Genomic DNA, 23655 nt, shown 5'->3' with positions numbered 1-23655 from the left:
ATCTTTATCAGTTTGGCAATTGATTGGTTATTTAGTTGTCTTTGAGGGGTGACTTTAGACAGGTTTATAAAATCATGAGGGCATGAAGAGGGTGAGTAGTCAAGATCCTTTCCCTGGGTTGGGAAACTCTCGTCCATCTTAGGACAAGCCAGACAGAGACACGCACGAGAATTCCTAGAAGCATGGCATTCCAACAGGAACTGTATCAACAAAATACATCGATTTGGACTTCATTTACCACCCTCTGAGAAAAAGAACAGGAAATGACATCACCACAGGAACTGACATTGCCAATCCAAGGAAACCAAAACACACACACACAAAGTGGGTCACTAACACCAGTGCTTCACCGGAGGCTATCTGATGATGTTACCAAGTATGGTGTCGAAACGTCTGAAAATGAATCTTCCAGCTCAGCAAGCAAACATAGATCCATATCGTGTAATAATAAGGAAGTTATGATGGTCCTGTGCTAAGCACTGGATATAAAGGCATCACATATATTGCAGATACAATTCATGAAAATGGTTCTAAGGTTGAGTTATTTAAGTTTGAAATTGTCCATTGTGTTCAGCGATGTGTAGGTTAGGTGCAATAGTCAGGTCAGTATAGGGTAGGGGGGAATAGGTCTAGGTGGGCTACTCTTTGGAGGGTTTGTATGGACTTGTTGGGCCAAATGGCCTATTTCCACACTGTAGGGGTTCTATGATTCTTATGCAGCTACTTTGTAGGAGCTGAGGCTCTTGTCCTTGGAGACGGTTGTTAAGAAATTTCTTCTTGTTCATCAACATTAGGGATAGATAGGAGAAAACATGACTGTTGGCAGTGGGATCATGAACCAGAGGATACCAATCTAATGAGCAGATACTTTTATGTTGAAAGGTATTACCTGATTATGTGGCAGCTGATTCAGTTGAGGCAACATAAAGAGAATTGTATGATTATCTGAGGAGAAAAAAAATTGCAGTGCCACATGAATTGAGAAAGTGAGGTTTTGGAGAGATCTCAAATGGACCATATGGGCCAAACGGCTTCCTTTTCTGCTGAAATCATCTGTCATACTATAAAGAATCAGATTAGATTATTTTTTATTTTTTTTTATTTCTTGTTTGAGTAGCAAACAACATTTGAAATTAGATTCCTGGGATCTTACTGTTTTATGTATGTAACTTAATTTGAGGTTTGCACTTTAGAATGTTTGAGTTTGCTTATGGGAGGTTTATATATATATTTCTTTCATAGACAGGATTGTTTTCTTGTTCCTGTTCCACCTTTATATCTGTGCCAAAGTCCATCTTTGTTCTGTTTACTCAAGTTGAGGTCCAATTCCATGGAGTCCAGAATCTTATCAACGTGTGTTGTTCTATGAAGGGCAAATGACTTAGTTCATTGTACTACCCTGGCAATTACTACATATTAGACTTTAGTATAAGTTTCTGATCAAACATTGCATTTTCAAGATTCAGAATTATGAGAAATCCTGGTAACATTGCTGAATGGATTGAGTAATAAATCAACTGTTGTAACTGATGGTTTACCCACGCATGAGCCCAAATAGGGAATTGTGGTCTGCTGGTCGCGTAATAGCATACATCATATCTGAACTTGACACTCTTCTCCATTGCTAAATATACTTGCACAATTTCCAGCTGCAATATGAGAACACTGATCAGGATTGGGAGGTACAGCTTATTTTGTTTGATATTATTATTATTTTTCCAGCTTCCTACTCCTTGACTGCTTAAATTAATTGCTTCATTTCTGTTGATATTTTGGGTGAGACCAGATAAGTCAGATCTTGAAACTCTTTGAAATGACTTAGTATCAGTCCAGCTTTGTCTTTTGAGGCATTAGGGGAGCCAAAACTTTAGATTTTAATTGTAATGGATATAATTTCTGGCATGCCCCCAATGTCATCATTTCTGAACTATCTTCACCATTTTAGCTTCAGAAGTACAGTTGATGTGTAATTTATTTGTTTTCATCAGAGGTAAAGATTGCCCAAAGATGTATATTGATTAAACTCTATCCATCGTATCTTTTGTGCTTCTGAGGAAAGGTAACTCAACCTGAAACATTAACTCTGATTGCTTTCCACACGTGTTGCCAGACTTGCTGACCTTTTCCAGCAGTCTCTGTTTTTATAGCTTTTGTGGCTCTGTTTTGTATTTTACCAATTATAACAAGCCTGCACTGTCATTTTCCATTTAAGACAGGCAGACATATATTTATATTTCAGAATCTGTTCATTTTTCCTCCTTTTGTTTCAATGCATTCAAATTGACATCTTATTGTTTTTCTCATTATGGTTTAATACTTGAATATTTGATATGAAGTACATCCTGCTTTGCATTTTGAATCAATCATGCACAAATATTTTCAAATTATGTTGCCATTTTGGATAAAAAATTAAGTTGCCTGTGTATATACTTATATATAATTATCATAAAGAAATACTCATGAAGGTGATGCGATGAGAGACTGTCACTGTTCAAAGAGAAATCCAGAAGTTTAATGAATTGACAGAGCACTTGCCATAAGTCATTTCCATTTGTAAATGAAAACAAAAAATGAAAAATGTTGTTATATAAATGAAATAAATCAATCATTACCACCGTATATAAAGTCAGTTAAATCAGTTCAACTCTTTAACTTTCCCTCCTAAAGTTGCCTTATTCATTTCAAAAATCCTGAAATTCAATTCATTTCTTCACGAGCCAATTCAAATTTATACCAAGCTTTCTGGAATTCACTTTAATTCTGCTAACAATTAAGAATTAATCCAGCTATCCTCAAAGCAAAATTCTTTGGGAGTTCTTCCATTAGGACTTTTAGTAATGCAGCTTCCCATTTGTTTCTTTAAAGGCCTTATATCGGCAAATGTTTCGGGTATTTTATGGATTGCTGGCTGATATGCAACTGCCTCTGCATTGCTTTCCAAACTAACTTGGTGGCTACTTTTCGTCATGAAGATCGTCATGAAGATTTCTTCCAATTGGTTTTCCCTCGTGATCCAAATTTAGAGAGTATCCCAGCAGCATTCCATGCTTTTTTGAGTGAAGCACACGCCTAATTGATTAACATTTATTTTTCACACAACACCAGGTTATAGTCTAACAGGTTTAATTGCAAGTACACTAGCTTTCGGAGCGATGCTCCTTCATCAGGTGATTGATTAATCACCTGATGAAGGAGCGTCGCTCCAAAAGCTAGTGTACTTCCAATTAAACCTGTTGGACTATAACCTGGTATTGTGTGATTTTTAACTTTGTACACCCCAGTCCAACATCGGCATCTCCAAATCATAACATTTATTTTGTTTTGCTATCCCAACTCGATGCAAAACAATCTAAACCTAGATCAAGACTGCAACTGTCTCTGTCTATCCCCAACTCATGCTTTATGGCCATGTGACGTGCTTTGGCCTAGGTTAAACAGAAATGCAAACAAATTATTTTACCTTAAACACAGTTCTTCGATTCTTAACTCATGCAAAGCATTTTTATCTCTGATTTAGTATCACAGTGCTTTCTTTCAGAATTTCTATCTTTTAGCTTCTTTTATACAATAATGGTACATGAAAATAAAGATAACCTTTACCTTTTTTGGTGTTGCTTTCAGCAGTTTCTGATTATGTTTGTGTTTGACTATATAAAGAAAATTTATGTGCATAATTTTCAAAAACTTTATTCCGGTAATATTTATGTAACAAAAGCAGAGCATTCGAAATGCTGGACATTGACCATTCCTCCCAATTTCATATCAAATGTTTTCTAAGCAGAGAGAAATAGGACCATGTCAGTTAGAACTTGTTTTATGTTCTGCAGGTGTGTATTAAGCTGAGTATTTTTCCTTACTCTATTTTAATCTAGAACAGTGATAAGCAATTTTAATACTAAAGCAAAGCACTTCTAACTTTTAACTGTTTAATTGCATTTATGTTCCAGCTAATGGCATTTGTAGACAAAGGGGAAAGAGGAAAAGTACTTGTTGACACTTGAATTCATTTTTAATTGAACACTTGTTTATGTTTTCATACACAACTGTATGTGAGAGCAATAGGGAGAGAGATAAAGTTCTCCCTTCTGGAAGTTATCAGTTTAACCATGGACACACTACTTTTTCTTACAGGAAAGAACAATGACATACTATTCGTTTTCCGTTTATACAAAATTGCCAAGAATGATAAAGAATTCAATCTTTAAAATGTCAAGAATATTGTTGGAAGACCATATGATTCATAGAATTTTATTTGGTCACTATTATTCTTAGTGTGGCATAAACATCCTTACAGTTATGAAGTTGTCAATATTCTATTTCACTGAGTTCGACTTGCTATCATGTTACCTACACACTCCATCACTCACTCATTCACTGTGCTAGTTTTCAGTTCCCTCATTCTCTCCAAGAATGGGTTAAAAGTGTGACAATGGTCCTTAGTCTCTGAGGACTGCACATGTGCAAAGGGATATAGGTTTCTGCAGCCTGCCTATTTTCAAGGCAATATTAACTCATAAAATTCATATTTGGCAATAACTGTATTTTATGCCCCTGGCAATGACATTTCTTAGTTTGAATATAAAGAAAAACAAAAGAAGCATCTTTATGGAGGGTGCCAATATTTGTTATTTCATTATCATGTTAAAACTACATTGAATTTCAAATACACCAAATAAATCTAAACATAAAATAAGACTTTCTATATTTTCTTTTACTACTAATTATCTTTTATAAAATAGAAGGTAGATGATAAATGATCTACTTTAACTCTGCGATCAGTGAAACCCACAGTTTATGGAACAATCTATTGCAAGGTCAAGGCTGAGTTATTAGTAAAGACTTCTCTTTTTAATGCTTCATTCAATTTTCAATTTAACAATACATTATTAATTCATTATTTGCATGTTTTGGTCTTAGTGAAATAGATTATATTCTTCCCTTTTTGAATTCTGAACAGCTTTTATTTTGATAAATGCTTATATCTTCAACCTATAGTCTTTACATTCATAAGCCAAGACTACTTGATGGCATACTTCAATTTTCATTTTCTGCACATAAATAAAAGTTGTAACAAGAAATAGTATTCACTTCAGATGAACAAAAAATAGTGTACCTTATTCCAGCATATCGGTTTCATTTGTTGTAAATGCTTGGTTTCATCACCTGATGTGGCCACATCTATGTAAGACTTCACTATTGGTACTAGAAAAGAAGAGTTAGAATAGATGGCATTCTAAAATTCATTTTTATAATTCTATTTGCTTTAATAATTTGTATTTGTGCATGTAGAATATACCTAAAAAATCTATGTTAACCACTCAATGTTAATAACTAGGGAATAGATAATTGATCAAATATATTTGCTTTTTTCTTTACATACTGTAACTAACTCGTAAGATGTAGATAAAATGTTTTTATTTCAAGGTTGTATGAGGATAACGGAGAAAGTAACTTTATGGATTCCTTGAGGCAGCTCTTCAGGTCAATCAATGACATGATGAACAGTGCTTCAGATCAGACAGTAATAGTTAAGGTAAATCTTGCCTGACAATCTAAAATCATGAAGCTTCTCTGTTTAAAAATATTGCATTTGGGAGTGTCTTTAATGTTGTTTCAAAAGCTCATGCAGTGTAAACAGATGTAAAATACTCTAACTTAGTTGTTTATTTATGTGTATTATTTTCATATATTGGGTATATGTTATATATTTATGACTTTATATATTATGATCGCTTTAGAAATCCAGGTTTTTTTTTAAACAAATGAATTTGTCAGTGACCAACAGAAAGAACTGCAGGAAAAGATTCTAAGAATTTTACATTGACAAAATAAAATAAGCATCGACTAAATATTAACAGGCAATAAACACATCAATAGTAATCAAACTAAAAAAAAGGTACTTCCCATTAACTAACTTTAGTTGAAATACATAATGATACATTTTACACCATGTTCCCAACCAATACACAACTTTGAAGGTTAAATTCCAAGCTCCTCTTGATTTTTTGCCAATCGTTTTTCTCCTTGGCGTGCCAGGTAAGTCCTCCATTGTTATTTGAAGGTTGTTCAACACGGTCTTCTGAGATTCCCCAAAACAGCATGCAGCAATAAGGCTCTTGCCAACAATTTCTTGTTCCTTAGATATCTAAAATCTTGTCTCTTCGAATAAAGAGCCACTTTCCCAATAGCATCCTGCTTATGGCTATTTGTGTGCTGCCACAGCAGCAACTGTTTCTGGCGTCTTGTCTTGCTCTCTGTCTGTATGTGTTTATCCAGGCAAAAACAGCTCTACTTTTGTATCAAGGTATGAAAGCTTGTGACTTGATTCTTTTTGTCCATTATGGTTATAACTGACTATGGGTAGACTTGGTCTCATCACACCAACTCCATTTAAAACAATGTGTTTTTATGTTAAATTGTAAGGAGATGGCTTACATAGTCCTTTTATAAAATCTTGCATTTATAGCCATTTATTAAAATACACAAATTATCAATGTATGTCCAAATATGTATTTGTTTATATATTATAAAAATATACAATAATTGTGCCAAATCAACTCACTGTCAATATTGTTTCTGTTAAGAGAAGGTAGTGAAGGGCATTGAAAAGAATTGTTGAGACATCAGCACAAATCATCTTGGTTTACATGTGAAATAAATCAAATCAATCAATTTCAAAAAGCAAGGGTGAGCAAGTAGACAAAGGTCCAGGTTCCTCAAGCAGTGGTGATGTTATGCTGCTCTCCACTGACCTTAAAAAAAAAAAACGCTGACTACAGATGTCAAACAGGTTAAACGCAAATCAGATTTAAAAATTATTGTAGACTGCAAACTCAGAAGTAAGGAACACTGATAGTCTTTGTCACCAATAGCAAAATAAAGATTTGACCATGTAGATGTGCTTTGAAGTAGAAGCTAGAATACCATAATTTTTTAAAAATCACATAACACCAGGTTATAGTCCACCTGTTGTGTGATTTTTAATTTTGTACATCCCAGTCCAAAACTGGCATCTCTAAATCATGACATTTTAAAAACACATGATTTTAAATATCTATGATTTTTTGATCACAATGGAGGAGTTTGGCATTCAGCATTTGTAAAATGCTACTTTATCTCCAGGGAATACTGTTCATAACTGAGTTCGTAAGCATACTTGATCTTATTCAACAAAATGTAACTTTTTCAAGGGTTTATATAGCAACACTAATAATACAAAAAATTGGAAGTTCATGTCAAATCAAGTGGTTTCTAAGATTCCCTTGCAGAGACTTAACAACTTGTGAAGGAGGAGAAAATCATTGATAGTAGCTTCTGGATTCTCATTTTAACTGCACCTATGTGGGCACCAGAAGACACTGTCACTTTCACAGCTCTAAAGAAAATGAATACTGACAGTTTCATCATCAATACATCCATAAAACCTCACTGTTTTTAAATTGTCCTGGACAGTTTGTGCTTTGGAACAATAAGCAATATCGAAGTGTGTGGTGCTGGAAAAGCACTATGCCAGCATCACATTCTTTGACTCTGATCTCCCGCATATGCAGTGCTCACTTTCTCCCAGTTAAATAAGCAGTATGTTAGATGCAAGAAAACTTAAGGAACACAGGTATTTGAACCCTGAAAAATTTTTCAACCCGGCCATTATTTTTGAGTCCTGCATAGCTTTTTAATTGTTCTGGCTTGCTTGATACTAGCCATGATGTTCTGCCAATTTATTTCTGGGTTGGTGGGACTATCCTGTGAAGAGAGATTGGCATACCGGCCCTGTATTCTGTCGAGTATTGAAGAATGAGAAGTGGTCTCCTTGAAGCGTCCAAAATAGTAAAAGCGATAGAGTACCTAAAAGTAACATGTTTCTCCTGTTTGTTTGTCTTGAACCAGGGATCACAATTTAAAAATAGGAGAGATGCCATTAGGAGCAATTTAAAAAAAAAAGTTACTCAAAGGATTGTGAATCTTTGAAAATCTCTACCCCAAAGGGTTCTGGAAGTTTATTCTTAGAGTACATTTAAAGTTGACATTGATTTCTGATTACCATTGATAGAAAGGATTATGGGAATAGTGTAGGTAAAATGGATGAAGTGTTTGATCAGCCACAATTGTATAAAGTGGCTCAATCGGGCAAATGGACTACACTCCTATGAAGAAGCTAAACGACTGCGGATGCTGGAAATCAGAAACAAAAACTCAGCAAGCAGATTTGACAGCATCTGTGGAGCAAAAGCAAAGTTAATATATCGGATTGGTTTTGGACTCTTCTTTTAAAAAAAATAGATTGTGTAGGTATGAAAAGATTGATGTGCATCTGCTGATGATGGAGTAGATGAGGGAGGAAGAGGAAATGATACTTGGAGATGAAGCCCAGAGAAAGAGAGAGGATAAGAGTTGAATAGATGAAAAAAAGGATAAAGGTCAGCCTAGGGGAAAATCATGAGTAGCTGATAATGGGATGGTTGTGGTAATCGCTTATGTGCTAACAGCACCCAACGTGTGGCGTTTAGGTTAAGGATATGGGAGAAGGTGCTCAGCCGTAAAGCTTATTGAATTTGATATTGAATCCTGAAGGCTGCAGGGTCCCCAACAAGATGCTGTTTTTACATCTTGCGCAGAGCTTCATTGGAACACTGCAGCAAGCATGAGACTGAGGTATTAGCCAGGAAACACGGTGGTGTGTGGAAGTGGCAGACAATAGGAAGGTTGACCATTTTTGTGCACAGAACATAGGTGTTCAGCAAAGCTGTCACCCAGTTTGCATTTCATCTCCCCAGTGTCGAGTCGACCACATTTTGAATAGTGTATTCAGCAGACAAGATTGAGTGAAGTGCCGGTAAATCATTGCTTCGCCTGGAAGGTGTTCCTGGGCCTTGGATAGTGAGATGGATGGAAGTAAATGGGCAAGTGGTACGTATTTTGTAATTGTGTGGAAAGGTGCCATGGGAACGTGGGCAGGTGTTGGGAGTGGAGTACGAGTGGATCCCTGTGGAAGGCTGGCAAGGGAGGGGAGGAGAATGTGTCTGGAGATGGTGGAAATGATGGCTAATGTTCCTTCAGATATGGATGCTGGTGGGATGGTAGATGAGGACAAGGAAGATTCTATCACAGTTATGTGAGGGAAGAGAAGTGGTGAGGACCAAAATATGGGAGATGGGTCAGACACAGCTGAGGGCCCTGTCAACCATGGTAGTTGGGAATCCTTGATTGAGGAAAAAAGTGGGTATTTCAGAGGGCCCCTTGCAGAAGCTGGCACCATTGGAACAGATGTGATGGAGATGGAGAAACTGCGAGAATGGAGTAGACTCTTTATAGGATGCACTGTGTGAGGACATATAGTCTAGTAACTGCGAGTCGGTGGGTCTTAACTACTTTTTCTCCATAGAATGCTGTCAGACACAGAACATAGAACAGTATAGCACCGCAGAGACAGTTTGGCCCTCGACGGGGTGCTGATCTTTTATTGTACGCTAAGATCAAACTAACCTACATACCCTTCATTTTATTATCATCCATATGACTGTCCAAGAATTACTTAAATGTCCTTAATGTATCTGACTCTACTACCACTGCTGGCAGTGCATTCCACATACCCATCACTCTCTATGTAAAGAACCAACCTCTGACATTTCCCCTAAACCTTCCTCCAAACCCTTTAAAATCATGCCCCGTTGTGATAGCCATTTTTGACCTGGGAAAATGTCTCTGACTAATCTCTTTATCTATGCCTTTCATGATTTTCTACACTTCTACCAAGACACGTCTCATCCTTCTTCACTCCAGTGAGAAAAGCCGTAGCTCTCCCAACCTTTCTTCATAAGACATGCTGTCCAGTCCAAGCAGCATCCTGGTAAATCTCCTCTGCACTTCTCTAAAACTTCCACATCCTTGCTGTAATGAGGGGACCAGGACTAAACACAATATTCAAAGTGTGGTCTCATCAGGGCTCTATAGAGCTGTAGCATAACTTCACGACTCTTAAACTCAGTCCCCCTGCTCATGAAAGCCAACATGCAATATGCCTTCTTAACATCTCTATCAACTTTGCAGGCAACTTTGAAGGGTCTGTGGACGTGGACTCCAAGATCCCTCTGTTCCTCTACACAGTCAAGAATCTTGCCTTTAACCCTGTATTCTGCATTCACATTTAAACTTCCAAAATGAATCACTTGGCACTTTTCCAGGTTGAACTCCATCTGAAACTTCTCAGCCCAGTTCTGCATCCTGTCAGTGTCTCTCCATACTATCCACCGCTCCACCAACCTTTGTGTCATTGGCAAACTTACTAATCCACCCTTCCACTTCCTCATCCAAGTCATTTATAAAAAATCACAAAGAGCAAAGGTCCCAGAACAGATCCCCACAGACCACCATTGGTCACTGAGCCTCAGGCCGAATCCTTTCCATCTACCACTACCCCCTGTCTTCTATGGGCCAGCCAACCCTGCATCTAGACAGACAGGTTTCCCTGTATCCCATACCTCCTTACTTTCTGAATGAGCCTACCATGTGGAACCTTATCAAATGCCTTGTTAAAATCCATGTACACCACATCCACTGTTCTACCTTCAATGTGCTTTGTCACATCCTCAAAGAATTCATTAAGGCTTGTGAGGCATGAACTGCCCCTCAGAAGTCATGCTGACCATCTCTAACCAAACTATGGTTTTCCAAGTATTCATAAATCTTGTCTGTCAGAATCCTCTCCAATAATTTGCCCACCACAGACGTAAGACTGACTGGTCTGTAATTCCCAGGATTATCCCTATTCTCTTTCTTGATCAAGGGAATAACATTTGCCACCCTCCAATCATCTGGCACTAATCTAATAGACAGCGAGGACGCAAGGCTCATTGCCAAAGGTGCAGCAATCTCTTCCCTTGCTTCCTTAGTAACATTAGGTATATCCCATCTGGCCCAGGGGGCTTATCTATCCCATGTTCTTCAAACTTTTCAGCACATCCTCCTTAACATCAACCTGTTTGAGCATATCAGCCTGTTTTATGCTGTCCTCAGAAACAACAAGGTCCTTCTCAATAGTGAATAGTGAATCAAAGTATTCATTAAGGACCTTCCCGATCTCCACTGACTCCAGGCGTAAGTTCCTTCCACTATCCCTGATTGGCCCTGCCCTCACTCTGGCCATCCTCTTGTTCCTCACATAAGTATAGAATGTCTTTGGGTTTTCCTTCATCCTATCTGCGAAAGCTTTTTCTTTCCCCCTTCTAGCTCTCCTAAGTGTATTCTTCAGTTCCTTTCTGGCCTCCCTTTCTGCAGTTGTGATGCTATCCCTGATCAGCAATACCACTCCCCTACCTCATTTATCTCCATTCCACCCTCCCCCCTCCCCACTGCTATTCTTTTTGAAACATCTAAACTCGGGAACATCCAACAACCATTCCTGCCCTTGCGATATCCAAATCTCTGTAATTGCCATACATCATACTTCCAAGTACTGATCCACGCTCTGAAATTCGTCACCCTTATTCTTGATACTTCTTGCGTTAAAATAGACACACTTCAATCTATCAACTGTCTATCCTTCCTCACAGATTCTTTGCATGCTGTATCTAGCTGTTCAGACCTACTGAATTTTCCTAGCAATTTCTGTTTTTGTATCTTTTTCTATGATCTTGTCTGGTCTGGTGAAGACTAGTTTGTTCAGCCTCTAAATAATTCAGTCAAGGAAGAAACTTCACAATTATCCCCATTTTCAGTGATGAAAGACTCCAGCATGCTAGTGCAAAATGTGAAGCTGACATATTTGTAAGCCTTCAGCCAATTTCATTCACTCCCTCTGATATCAAGAAAAAGATGATGGTACTGGCTACTACTGCAAAGTTTAAGGACTGTGACAATGTAATACTGAAGCTTCTGCTCCAGCGTTTGCTGCACCCTAGGGCAAGTTGTGTATTGTAATCTACAGCATTGTGGAAAACGTTGAACAAAATGAAGGGCAAATCTAATCTGGTTAATTACCACCCTATTAGTTTACTCACAATCATTATCAAAATGATGAAAGGTATCATCAAGAGTACTATCAAATGACAATTCCTTAATAATAACAAGCTCACTGACACTCATTTTGGGTTCCAATAGGCTCATTCAGCTCGTGACCTCATTACAGTTTGTTCCAAACATGGACAGAAGAGCTAAATTTAGCAGGAGTTGGGGAGTGGGGGTGATTGTTCTTGACATCAAGGCAACATTTGACTAAGTGTGGCATTAAGGAGTGCAAAGGAGTCATGAAGATGATTATACGGGGTCAGAGTCATACCTGGCAAAAGAGAAGATAGTTGTGGTTGTCAGAGGTTCATCATCTCAACTGTAGGACATCGCTGCAGGATTTTCTCAGGCTCATATTATATGCTCACCCATCATCAGCTACTTCGTCAATGACCTTCCCTTTTTCATAAGAAATGAAGTAGGAATGTTCACTGACGAATCGTTCAAAACAATTCCTGATTTCTCTCTCATTGAAACAGCCTGTGTGCAAATATAGGAAGATTTAGATAATGTTCAAGAATGAGCTTGTAAGTGGGAAATAATATTCACACCATGTGGCAATAATGACATCTAGCAAGAAAGAGTCCAACTAATGGCCCTTTGACATTCAATGGCTTTACCATTGCTGAATCCTCCAGTATCAATCAATGCTGATTTAGCATTGACAGTAAATGAAACTAGACTTGAGAAATATATACTTGGGCTTCAATTGCTGCTTCAGAAGCTCGGCATTTTATGATGAGTGACTCCCCAAAGCCTGTCCAATGTTTACAGCTCGCAGTTGGAATACTTCCTGTTTCCTGGATGTGTACAGCTCCAGCAATACCTGAGAAACTTGACACCATCCATGACAAAGCAAATACCACGAGGTTGCTTTCTGATTCAATCTTCATTCCTTTCACCATCGATGCATACTGACAGCAGTACATATCATCTACAAAACGCATGTCAAAAAATTCATCAAGGTACCTAAGAGAGCAGCTTCCAAACCAATGATCTCTACCACCTTGAAAGACAAGGACAGGAGCAAGTGGTGTATCACCACCTGCAAATTCCTCTCTACGCCATGCACCATCCTGACATGGGACTATATCACTAATCCTTCACTGTCGCTGGGGCAAAAGTCCTGAAACTGATTTCCTAATAGCGCAATATATCTACACCAAATGGACTGCAGCCATTTCAAGAATGCAGATTGCCATTGGATTCGTGAGAGCAATTACTTATGTATAATAAATGATGATCCAACCAATGATTTCCACATCAACAAATGAATAAACAGTTATTTTCAGTGTTTCAGACATTTGGCTCAATACTGCATCAACACTTTTATCATCAGTGGGCAACCCTTTTTCTTAGATGCAATGTTTCGAAGTCTGATTTTTATTTTTAAGCTGTCAATAATGTCTTTGCACTGAAATAACAGAGATCATGTAACTGTGATTTTTCAGGAACTTTTCAGTAATACTTCAAAAAAAAATTGTTTAAATTGTCATGTCAAAATAAAAGCCATCCACAAAAATGGGATTGAGGGCTGTCAATTTCTGTTCCAAACTAAGTGTATCTTATCTATGATGTTTATAGGGAGCAGCTTTGAAATACCTGCCAACAATTGTCAATGATGTGAAATTGGTATTTGATCCCAAGGAACTTAGGTAAGAACTGAGTTGCCTTAATGCATTTCTAAGTACTTAAGTAGGCTTCTCTTGTTGAATGCAAAACAAATCTGATTGTTTGGAATTATAAGTTATGTTTTAGAGTTTGTCCACTCAGAGTCAATTAGTGAACCAGTTTGCAATTTTACAATTCATTTGTGACTTGCAGTTTCTGCACCTAGCTGGTCCAGATTTTGAATTACTCAGTCTGCCGCATCTGTCAAACCATTCCTTTACTGTGCTTATTGCAGCAGGGCATCCAAGGTGCCATCCAAAAATAAATATTTTCTGCTACCCATTTCATAGATTGGCAAACTCTTCTGAGTTGTTGCCCCACCTGATTTCCTATCATGAAGCCTTTCAAGTTTCTGGCTTCTCTTCCTGAAAATAGAAATGGGAGTCATTATCTGATTAGATTTGACTTGGGTAGAAGTATTGCAGATTTTGCTAGCATTGCAATATTGATTCTTTTAATACAAAGACAAGTTGTCTTTTCAATGGTCAAACTGTCTGACTGATGTGACATGACACTTGGATCTGTAGTGTTGCTTGAGGGTGTACTATGGAAGATAATTGGTCTCCTGACCATGTACTGTGTTGATAAACAGTTTCAATGGCTTTCATTGGGCGACACGGTGGCTCAGTGGTTAGCACTGCTGCCTCACAGCGCCAGGGACCCAGGTTCAACTCCCGCCTCGGGCAACTGTCTGTGTGGAGTTTGTACATTCTCCCCGTGTCTGCGTGGCCCCCCCCTCCGGGTGTTCCGGTTTCCTCCCACAGTCCAAAGATGTGCAGTTTGGTGAATTGGCCATGCTAAATTGCTCATAGTGTTAGGAGTAGGGGAATGGGTCTGGGTGAGTTGCTCTTCGTAGGGTCGGTGTGGACTTGTTGGACCAATGGGCCTGTTTCCACACTGTAGGGAATCTAATCATGACTGACCATCTTGAGAAAGGAATTTACAAACTACCCTCAATGTAGTAGGAGGGTATAATGTTGAGTGCCTTATGTGCGCCAAGTAGTAGCACTAGTCAAACATAATGGCGTAGTGTATTGAACAATAAGGGACTAATGAAATGGAGTGGGAGATGCCATGTGGAAATGCATTCACCAACATTGACCATCTCAAATTAATTAGACTTTTTGGGCTTTTCTGTTAGGTTTTCTACAGCATGAATTCATCTCCCTCGTCACCACCTCCCTTCTGTGGATTATTTCTCAGGATCTCCTACTCCCCCTCCTTTCTTGTCTGTCTGTCTCTCCTCCTCCTACTCCTTCCCTGCTTCCCCCCCCCCCCACAAAACTGGGTTTTAAATAGCTTTAATTTGATGTAGTTACCTTCTAAGAAATCTGCTGTTAAGGGAAACTGGTTAAGCTGTATATTGTCTCTGCATTCAACAAGGTGCAAAACAATCACCTGGCTGGCAGATACTTCACTTATTGTATAGTCATGTAAATGAGGGCACTACATTTTGTTTCCTGCCTCCAACAGAACTAACATGGGCAGGTCATAAATAACAGCTAATGTAAAAATAATGTAGGTCCATTTTTAACCCATGTTCTGTTGTAATGTGTATTTTCAATATTGCCCATTCTACTAATCCCACAGAAGATTTGTAAATAGACCTCCATGGAATTTATCTTTTATGGTGAGGTGTTTATTATGGTACTTGTCAGCTGAGATAGCAATTGCTAATTTTTCAAATGGGCAAAGAAAATAATTGTCAAGCTTTGAAAAGTTTATGAAGATTGCATGTTTTTAAAATCGTTTGTTTGAAACTTAAACTCTTAACAATGTGCTTTGTGTTTTGGTATCCATGCATAGACTTCAAAAAGCCAGATTTAAAAAACTAAAGCATCCTTAAATATTTTAACTATAAAAATATGAATATGTGTTTCAAACATTTAGTTTTAAATATTGAGTTATAAGAATTATAATCCAGTAATGCCATATCACAAAATTATGTTGTTGTTTTCACTGCGTAGTCAGGTAGTGTTGGAATTTTTTTATAAATTACATGATTGATATGACATTCTTGTGGTCAACCTCATAGAGATTTTAAAATATTAAGTATTCTTTGATAGTATACTTACAGCCTAAATTTGGTCATAATTTAATTGCGGCTTGTATGATTGCTTTTTTTTGTACAGTAAACTATTTACAGATTTTATCCACAAAGTTCCATCAGGCAGACTTGTGCTTCAGAAGCTGTACTGTTTGATAGAAATAGTGCACAGTGACCTCTTCACACAGCATGGTGAGTAAGATTTTCTAGCAATTAAAGTGGCATTTTTATCCTGCTAAGGTATCTTTCAAATTTTGAATTATGCTGGTACTATGTTGATTTGAAGGAAATTAGGGTTGAGCTAATTAAATTAACTTTAAAAAGCAATATATGGCATCACAGTTTCTTCAGTTTTCTGCAGAATTAAGCTCGAGGAAAATGTTTGTGTGCCTGTAAACAGCTTAGAGTCCCATCACTGGATTTCTTTTTTTAAAAAGTCAAGAAACTCCAGAGCTGAAGAGTGCATTAACCATGTGCAGTATGTAAGGTCCTGAATGGGACTCTGACTTAAATTATTTATCCTTTTTGTTTAAACTATGCTCCCAAGTTCTAGTCTCTCTCATGACGGGAAATATCTTTTTATCATCAAGATCGTCAAGTCAGAGGTGATGATAAATGTTTTCCCCTCAAGTGTCCTGAGTCAGTGAAACTCTTTTTTTTTTCCCCAGAATAGAGACTGGGTCACTGAATATTTTCAAGGCATTGGTAGATTAGTTTTTGATTAACGAGAGAGAGAGAGAGAGAGAGAGTGAAAATGGTCAGCAGATATAATATTGAGAGAGAGGGGACACCAGATAAAACGCGCAAGACCAAATAAAACACAGCAAGAAAGGGATAGCACAGGCAATGGATAAAACACAGAAAGAGAGGGAAAGCACAGGCACCAGATAAAACACCTCATGAGAGAGAGCAGACGGACACCAGGTAAAACAGAGTGTGACACAGTGGGCATGACCTCCCCCAAAAGAAAACAAGAGTTGAAAAAGCTAATGAGAGTGACATCAGCACAAAGCAGAGGGCTGATTGATAGGAGTTGATTCATATTTTACGACAGGAAGAGGAATTAGCTGTTTAGTGAGTATTTGTTAATTGGTTAAAGCCTATTTTATTCTTAAAATTTAATATACGCATACACATTTGTGGCAAAGTTAATATAATATACAAAAATCAACAAACACATGAGTAATGTAACTAAATTAATTAAAAATTCATGAAGAATGGCAATATAGGTGTTTTTAAAAGCTGCAGTTTGTTGGAACTCAAAGATACTACTGTGATCAAGGGCAAACATATCTGTGCTAAATATTTACAGTTTGACTAACTGCAGCTCAAGGTTTATGGAGGGGCACCTGGATTCTTTTACCAGAAGGCGATCAGACCTCATAGGGTGGGGTGTTCCAATATGGTCAAGGGGTTGGAGGATGAGATGAGGTAGGCAAGGACTCAGGACAGGAGTTCTGCCTCTGCAGTTATGGATTCATAGAGTCACAGAGATGTACAGCACAGAAACAGACCCTTTGGTCCAACTTGTCCATGCCAACCAGATATCCCAACCCAATCTTGTCCCACCTGCCAGCACCTGGCCCGTATCCCTCCAAACCCCTCCTCTACATATACCCATCCAAATGTCTCTTAAATATTATAATTGTACTAGCCTCCACCACTTTCTCTGGCTGTTCATTTCATACACATGCCACCCTCTGCGTGAAAAAGTTGCCCCTTAGGTCTTTTTTTTATCTTTGCCCTCTCACCCTAAATATATGCCCTCTAGTTCTGGACTCCCCCCATCCCAGGGAAAAGACTTTGTTTATTTATCCTGTCCATGCTCCTCATGATTTTACAAACCTCTATAAGGTCACCCACCGCCTCCGAAGCTCCAGGGAAAACAGCCGTAGCCTATTCAACCTCTCCCCATTGCTCAAATCTTCCAACCCTGGCAACATCCTTGTAAATCTTTTCTGAACCCTTTCAGGTTTCACAACGTCTTTCAGATAGGAAAGAGACCAGAATTGCGTGCAATATTCTAACAGTGGTCTAACACTGTCCTGTACAGCTGCAACATGACCTCCCAACTCCTGTACTCAGTACTCTGACCAATAAAAGAAAGCATACCAAATGCCTTCTTCATTATCCTATCCACCTGCGACTCCACTTTCAAAGAGCTATGAACCTGCACTCCAAAGTCACTTTGTTCAGCAACACTCCCTGGGACTTTACCATTAAGTGTATAAGTTCTGCTAAGATTTGCTTTTCCAAAATGCAGCACCTGTCATTTGTCTGAATTAAACTCCATCTGCCACTTCTCAGCCCATTGGTCCATCTGATCAAGATCCTGTTGTAATCTGATGTAACCTTCTTTACTGTTCACTACACCTCCAATTTTGGTGTCATCTGCAAACTTACTAACTATATCTATTATGCTCACACCCAAATCATTTATATAAATGATGAAAAGTAGTGGACCCAGCATCGATCCTTGTGGCACTCCACTGGTCACAGGCCTCCAGTTTGAAAAACAACCCTCCATCACCACCCTCTGTCTTCTACTTTTGAGCTAGTCCTGTATCCAAATGGCTAGTTCTCTCTGTATTCCTTGAGATCTAACCTTGCTCACAAGCCTCCCATGGGGAACCTTGTCAAACGCCATACTGAAGTCCATATAGATCATATCTATCGCTCTGCCCTCCTCAATCCTCTTTGTTACTTCTTCAGAAAACTCAATCAAGCTTGTGAGACATGATTTCCCATGTTGACTATCCCTAATCAGTCCTTGCCTTTCCAAATACATGTATGTCCTGTCTCTCAGGATTCCCTCCAACAACTTGCCTACCCACTGACTACAGGCTCACTGGTCTATAGTTCCCTGGCTTGTCCTTACCACCTTTCTTAAACATTGGCGTCACGTTATCCAACCTCCAGTTTTCCACTACCTCACCTGTGACTGCCGATGACACATATCTCAGTAAGAGGTCCATCAATCACTTTTCTAGCTTCCTGCAGAGTTCTAGAGTACACCTGATTAGGTCCAGGGGATTTATCCACTTTTATGCGTTTCAAGACAGCCAGCACTTCCTCCTCTGTAATGTGGGCATTTTTCAAGAAGTCACCATCTATTTCCTTACATTGTATATCTTCCATGTCCTTTTCAACAGTAAATACTGATGCAAAATGCTCGTTTAGTGTCTCCCCATCTCCTGCGGCTCCACACAAAGGCTGCCTTGCTGATCTTTGAGGGGCCTTATTCTGTCCCTAGTTACCCTTTTGTCCTTAATGTATTTGTAAAAACCCTTAGCTTTGGCAAATAGAATTAAGGAAAATGCAACGTCATGTCCCCTTTTTGCCCTCCTGATTTCTCTCTTATGTACACTCCTATTGCCTTTATACTCTTCGAAGGATTTATTCGATCTATCCTGTTTATACCTGACATATGCTTCCTCCTTTTTCTTGACCAAATCCTTGATTTCTGATTAGATTAGATTCCCGGCAGTGTGGAAACAGGCCCTTCGGCCCAACAAGTCCACACCGACCCTCCGAAGAGCAACCCACCCAGACACATTCCCCTACACCTAACATTACGGGCAATTTAGCCTGTTCACCTAACCTGCAGATCTTTGGACTGTGTGAGGAAACCCACATAGACACGGGGAGAATGTGCAAACTTCACGCAGACAGTTGTCCGAGGCGGGAATTGAACGCGAGTCCCTGGTGCTGTGAGGCAGCAGTGCTAACCACTGAGCCACCATGCTGCTAACCTTGTCATCCAGCATTTCCTATACTACCAGTCTTTCCTTTCACTCTAACAGGAATATGCTTTCTCTGGACTCTAGTTGTCTCATTTCTGAAGCTTCCCATTTTCCAGCTGTCCCTTTACCTGTGAACATCTGTCCCCAATCAGCATTTGAAAATTCTTGCCTAATACCATCAAAATTGGCCTTTTTCCAATTTAGAACTTCAACTTTTAGATCTGGTTTATCCTTTTCCATCACTGTTTTAAAACTCGTAGAATTTTTGTTGCTGACACCTCAGTCACCTTCCCTGCCTATTTCCCAAGAGTAGGTCAAGTTTTACACCTTCTGTAGTAGGTACAGCCACATACCGAAGCAGAAAGGTTTCTTGTGCACACTTAACAAATCCCTCTCCATCTAAAATCTTAACACTATGGTAGTCCCAGTCTATGTTTGCTAAGTTAAAATCCCCTACCATAACAAATAACTGAGGTCTGATATTTGTATCTCAATTTCCCTCTGACTATTAGAGGGTTGATTTCTCAGTTCCACCTGGGTGTATTTCCGGGAATATCCTCCCTCCGTATAGCTGTAATGCTATCCCTTATCAAAAGCGCCTCCTTTTTTTTAGATTAGATTACTTAGTGTGGAAACAGGCCCTTCGGCCCAACAAGTCCACACCGCCCCGCCGAAGCGCAACTCACCCATACCCCTAACCTAACACTACGGGCAATTTAGCATGGCCAATTCACCTGACCTGCACATCTTTGGACTGTGGGAGGAAACCGGAGCATCCGGTTGGTGCAAACTCCACACAGTCAGTCGCCTGAGGCAGGAATTGAACCCGGGTCTCTAGCGCTGTGAGGCAGCAGTGCTGACCACTGTGCCACCGTGCCGCCCTTTCTGTCCTTCCAGTAACGTGTATCCTGGAACATTAAGCTGCCAGTCCTGTCCATCCTTGAGCCATGTTTCTGTAATTGCTATGATCTCCCAGTCCTATGTTCCTAATCATGCCCTGAGTTCATCTGCCTTCCCTGTTAGGCCTCTTGCATTGAAATAAATGCAGTTTAATTTATCAGTCCTACCTTCTTCTGTTTTGTCCCTGCCTGCCTTGACTGTTTGACTTGCCTTTGTTCTCAACTGTACTAGTCTCAGATTGATCTCTTTCCTCACTACCTTCCTGGATCACACCCCCCAAATTTACTAGTTTAAATCCTCCCAAGCAGCTCTAGCAAATCTCCCTGCCAGTATATAATCCTTTTCCAGTTTAGGTGCAATCTGTCCTTCTTGTACAGATCACTTCTACCTCAAAAGAGCTTCTTCTGATTCAAAAATGTAAATCCTTTTCCCATACACCAGCTCCCCAGCCATATATTCATCTGTTCTATCATCCTATTCCTGCCTTCACTAGCTTGCAGCATCAGGAGTATTCCAGATATTACTACTCTCGAGGACCTCCTTTTTAAATTCCTGCTAGCTCTCTATAATCTCCCTTCAGAATCTCGCCCTTTTCCCTTCATATGCTTTTGGTTCCGATGTGTACAATGACCTCCGGCTGGCACCTCTTCCTCCTTGAGAACATTCTGCACTCTCTCTGAGACATCCTTGATTTTGGCACCAGGGAAGCAACACATGATTCTGATTTTTCACTCATGGCCACAGAAATGTCTGTCTGTACCTCTGACTGGAGATCCCCTTAAGTAATTGATCTCTTGGAACCCGACGTACTCCTCATTGCATTGCGGCCATTCTCAAAACCAGAAACTTGGTGTTCATGCTACATTCCCCTGAGAATCCATCACCCCCTACATTTTCCAAAACAGCATTCTTGTTTGAAATGGGGATAGCCTCCTGCACTTGCTGCCGACCTCTCTTACCTTTCCTGTAGTTAACCCATCTATGTGACTGTATCTGCGAATTTTCCCCCTTCCTATAACTGCCACATCCCCTTGCTGTTGTAAATTCCTCATTGCCTCCAACTGTCTTTCCGACTGATGTATTCGATCTGATAGGATTCGCAACCAGTGGCATTTAATTGCAGATATAATCCTCAGGAACATCTAAACTCCCACATCCGACAAGAAGAGTATATCGCTACTAAAGGCTATTTTTGCTTCTTTCAGAAAATAGAACTGTCTTATTCCTCTACAAAACAGTTCTCTCAGCTTGTTTGTCTGTGGAATTAATGAACTAAATGACAATGGAACCATGGTACAAGAAGGAATTTCAGCAGGGGGAGCCAAATGGAATGTAGATCAGTAGGGGTCAGGATCGTCAGAGGGATGGACAGTGTTGGTTGCAGGAAAGAGTGAGAGTTGCAGCCAGGTCTGTTTGCTACATGATGCCATGGTTCTGATTATCTGGTCTGAACTGGAGATGAGCTTTCAGTGATCCTTGCAGGTACCAATGACAGAGATAGAACTAGCACAGCAATTCTGCCAGCTAGTGTGAGGAACTAGGTGCCCAATTCAGAAGTAGAACCTCAAAAGTTCTTGATCACCTCTGAATAATGTCAGGATTATTACCTGAGCGACATGCAAATTGACATACAGCCATCCATGTTATAAAGCTGAATGCATGGCTAAAAGACTCATATGGGACTAGTTGGTTCCAGTTCCTGCGTCACTAGCCACTGTACTGAGGAAAATGGTATGTGTGCCATTAGAATGGTCTACATCTGAACCGTACTGAGATTTGTTTTTGAGGAATGCAAAACTGGAGAAGAGTTTTAAACTAAGAATGAGGGCAAGGGACAAAATTTTGAAGTTTGTGGTTAATCAAAGAGTGGGGAAAAGGCAACAGTGAAAGGACTTAATGTAGGAAATGATTGTTCCCTTCCTGTCAATGTCTGTGACTTCAAATCAAAGAGCAAATCAGGAGATAAGACTGGAGGTTACAAATATTATAAAAGAACAAAATGTAAGGCGCTGTATTTGAATTCATGTAGCACTTGAAACAAAGCAGATGAACTAGTAATACAAATTGAGATGAATAAGTGTAATCTACAGGCCAGAAGATACATTTATCTGCAGAATGCTCTAGATTGGGATTTGAATATTGAAGACTATGTGATTTTTTTAGTAAGGACAGGCGATTAGGAAAAGGGAAAGGAATGGCTGTGTTAGTTAGAGGTAGTATTGACAAAATGGAGGTTGATCTAAATTCAGAAAACTAAATTATGGAAGCAGAATGAAAGAGATGAGGAACGGTAAAAGCAAGAGGTTACTTGTGTGAGTAGTGTCCAGGCCCTCTGACAATATCATATTGTCGGATAGAGTTTCAAGGTAGAAACAACAAGAGCTTGTGAAAGGGTCTCACGATTATCATGGTAGATTTTACGCTACGTGAAGACTGGAAAAATCAGATGCAGATGAAGTAGTGTAGATGAGGAATTGACTGAACATTTTCAGGACAATTTCTTAGACCAGCTTGGAACCAACCAGAGAGAAGGCTATACTGGATCTGGCTTTGGTTACTGAACTCATAGTGAAAGCATTCCTCGATAGCACCAACCATAATGATTGGCGACTTTTAAGGGAGAGAAGTGTTGATCCAAAACGACTGTTTTGTATTTAAGTAAGGGCAATTGGGGGGGTTATGAGGCAGAGCTAGCAGAAGTAAGCTGACAGGTTAGACTAATGGATGGATCAGTAGAGATACAATGGCAAACTTTTAAGGAGATATTCCAGGAAGAATTGAATTAATGCATTCCTATAAATAAGAAAAATTGTAAAGGATGGGCCTGTCATCTACGGTTAATTTTAAAAAGTCGAAGGTAGTATTAAACTCTAAAGCAAAGATATATTGTGCAAAGATAGGTGGCAGGTCAAAAGAGTGAGCAGAAGGTAAAAGAAAGGAATAATTAAATCAAAAAAAGCATTACTAAAAGATTAAGGAAGGAAAATCAGAGTACAAGAGAAAGTTAGCTAAAAATATAAAAACAGGGATAGATTCTTAAGATATTTAAAAAGAAAAATTAACTAAGTATTGATCCAATAAAGAAAGTGAGGCTGGGAAATTAGTAGTGGAGAAGGAAGAGTTGGTAGACAAATTGAACAGATATTTTGGATAAGCCTTCACTAAAGATGCAAGAAACACCCTGGAAATTCCTGTAAATCAGGAATTGAAAGAAAGAGAGGAACTCAAGAAAATTACAATTACCAAGGAAGTACTGAGTAAATTGTTAGAGCTGTGAGTTGAGAAGTCTCC

The 23655-nt window shown here is 39.1% G+C and overlaps 1 protein-coding gene across 1 annotated transcript in view; it reads left to right on the top strand.

The window, feature by feature from the left end:
• dock1 (dedicator of cytokinesis 1) overlaps positions 1–23655 on the top strand; it is a 575757-nt gene that overhangs the window by 165949 nt on the left and 386153 nt on the right. The window contains exons 26-28 of the mRNA XM_043713153.1: positions 5425–5533; positions 13588–13658; positions 15807–15913. Coding sequence (XP_043569088.1) covers positions 5425–5533; positions 13588–13658; positions 15807–15913 — 287 coding nt within the window. The remainder of the gene's footprint in view (positions 1–5424; positions 5534–13587; positions 13659–15806; positions 15914–23655) is intronic.

The sequence above is a fragment of the Chiloscyllium plagiosum genome, chromosome 22, assembly GCF_004010195.1.
Source record: "Chiloscyllium plagiosum isolate BGI_BamShark_2017 chromosome 22, ASM401019v2, whole genome shotgun sequence".
In the NCBI taxonomy this organism is placed as follows: Eukaryota; Metazoa; Chordata; class Chondrichthyes; order Orectolobiformes; family Hemiscylliidae; genus Chiloscyllium; species Chiloscyllium plagiosum.
This window is presented reverse-complemented; position numbering and strand designations above follow the sequence as displayed.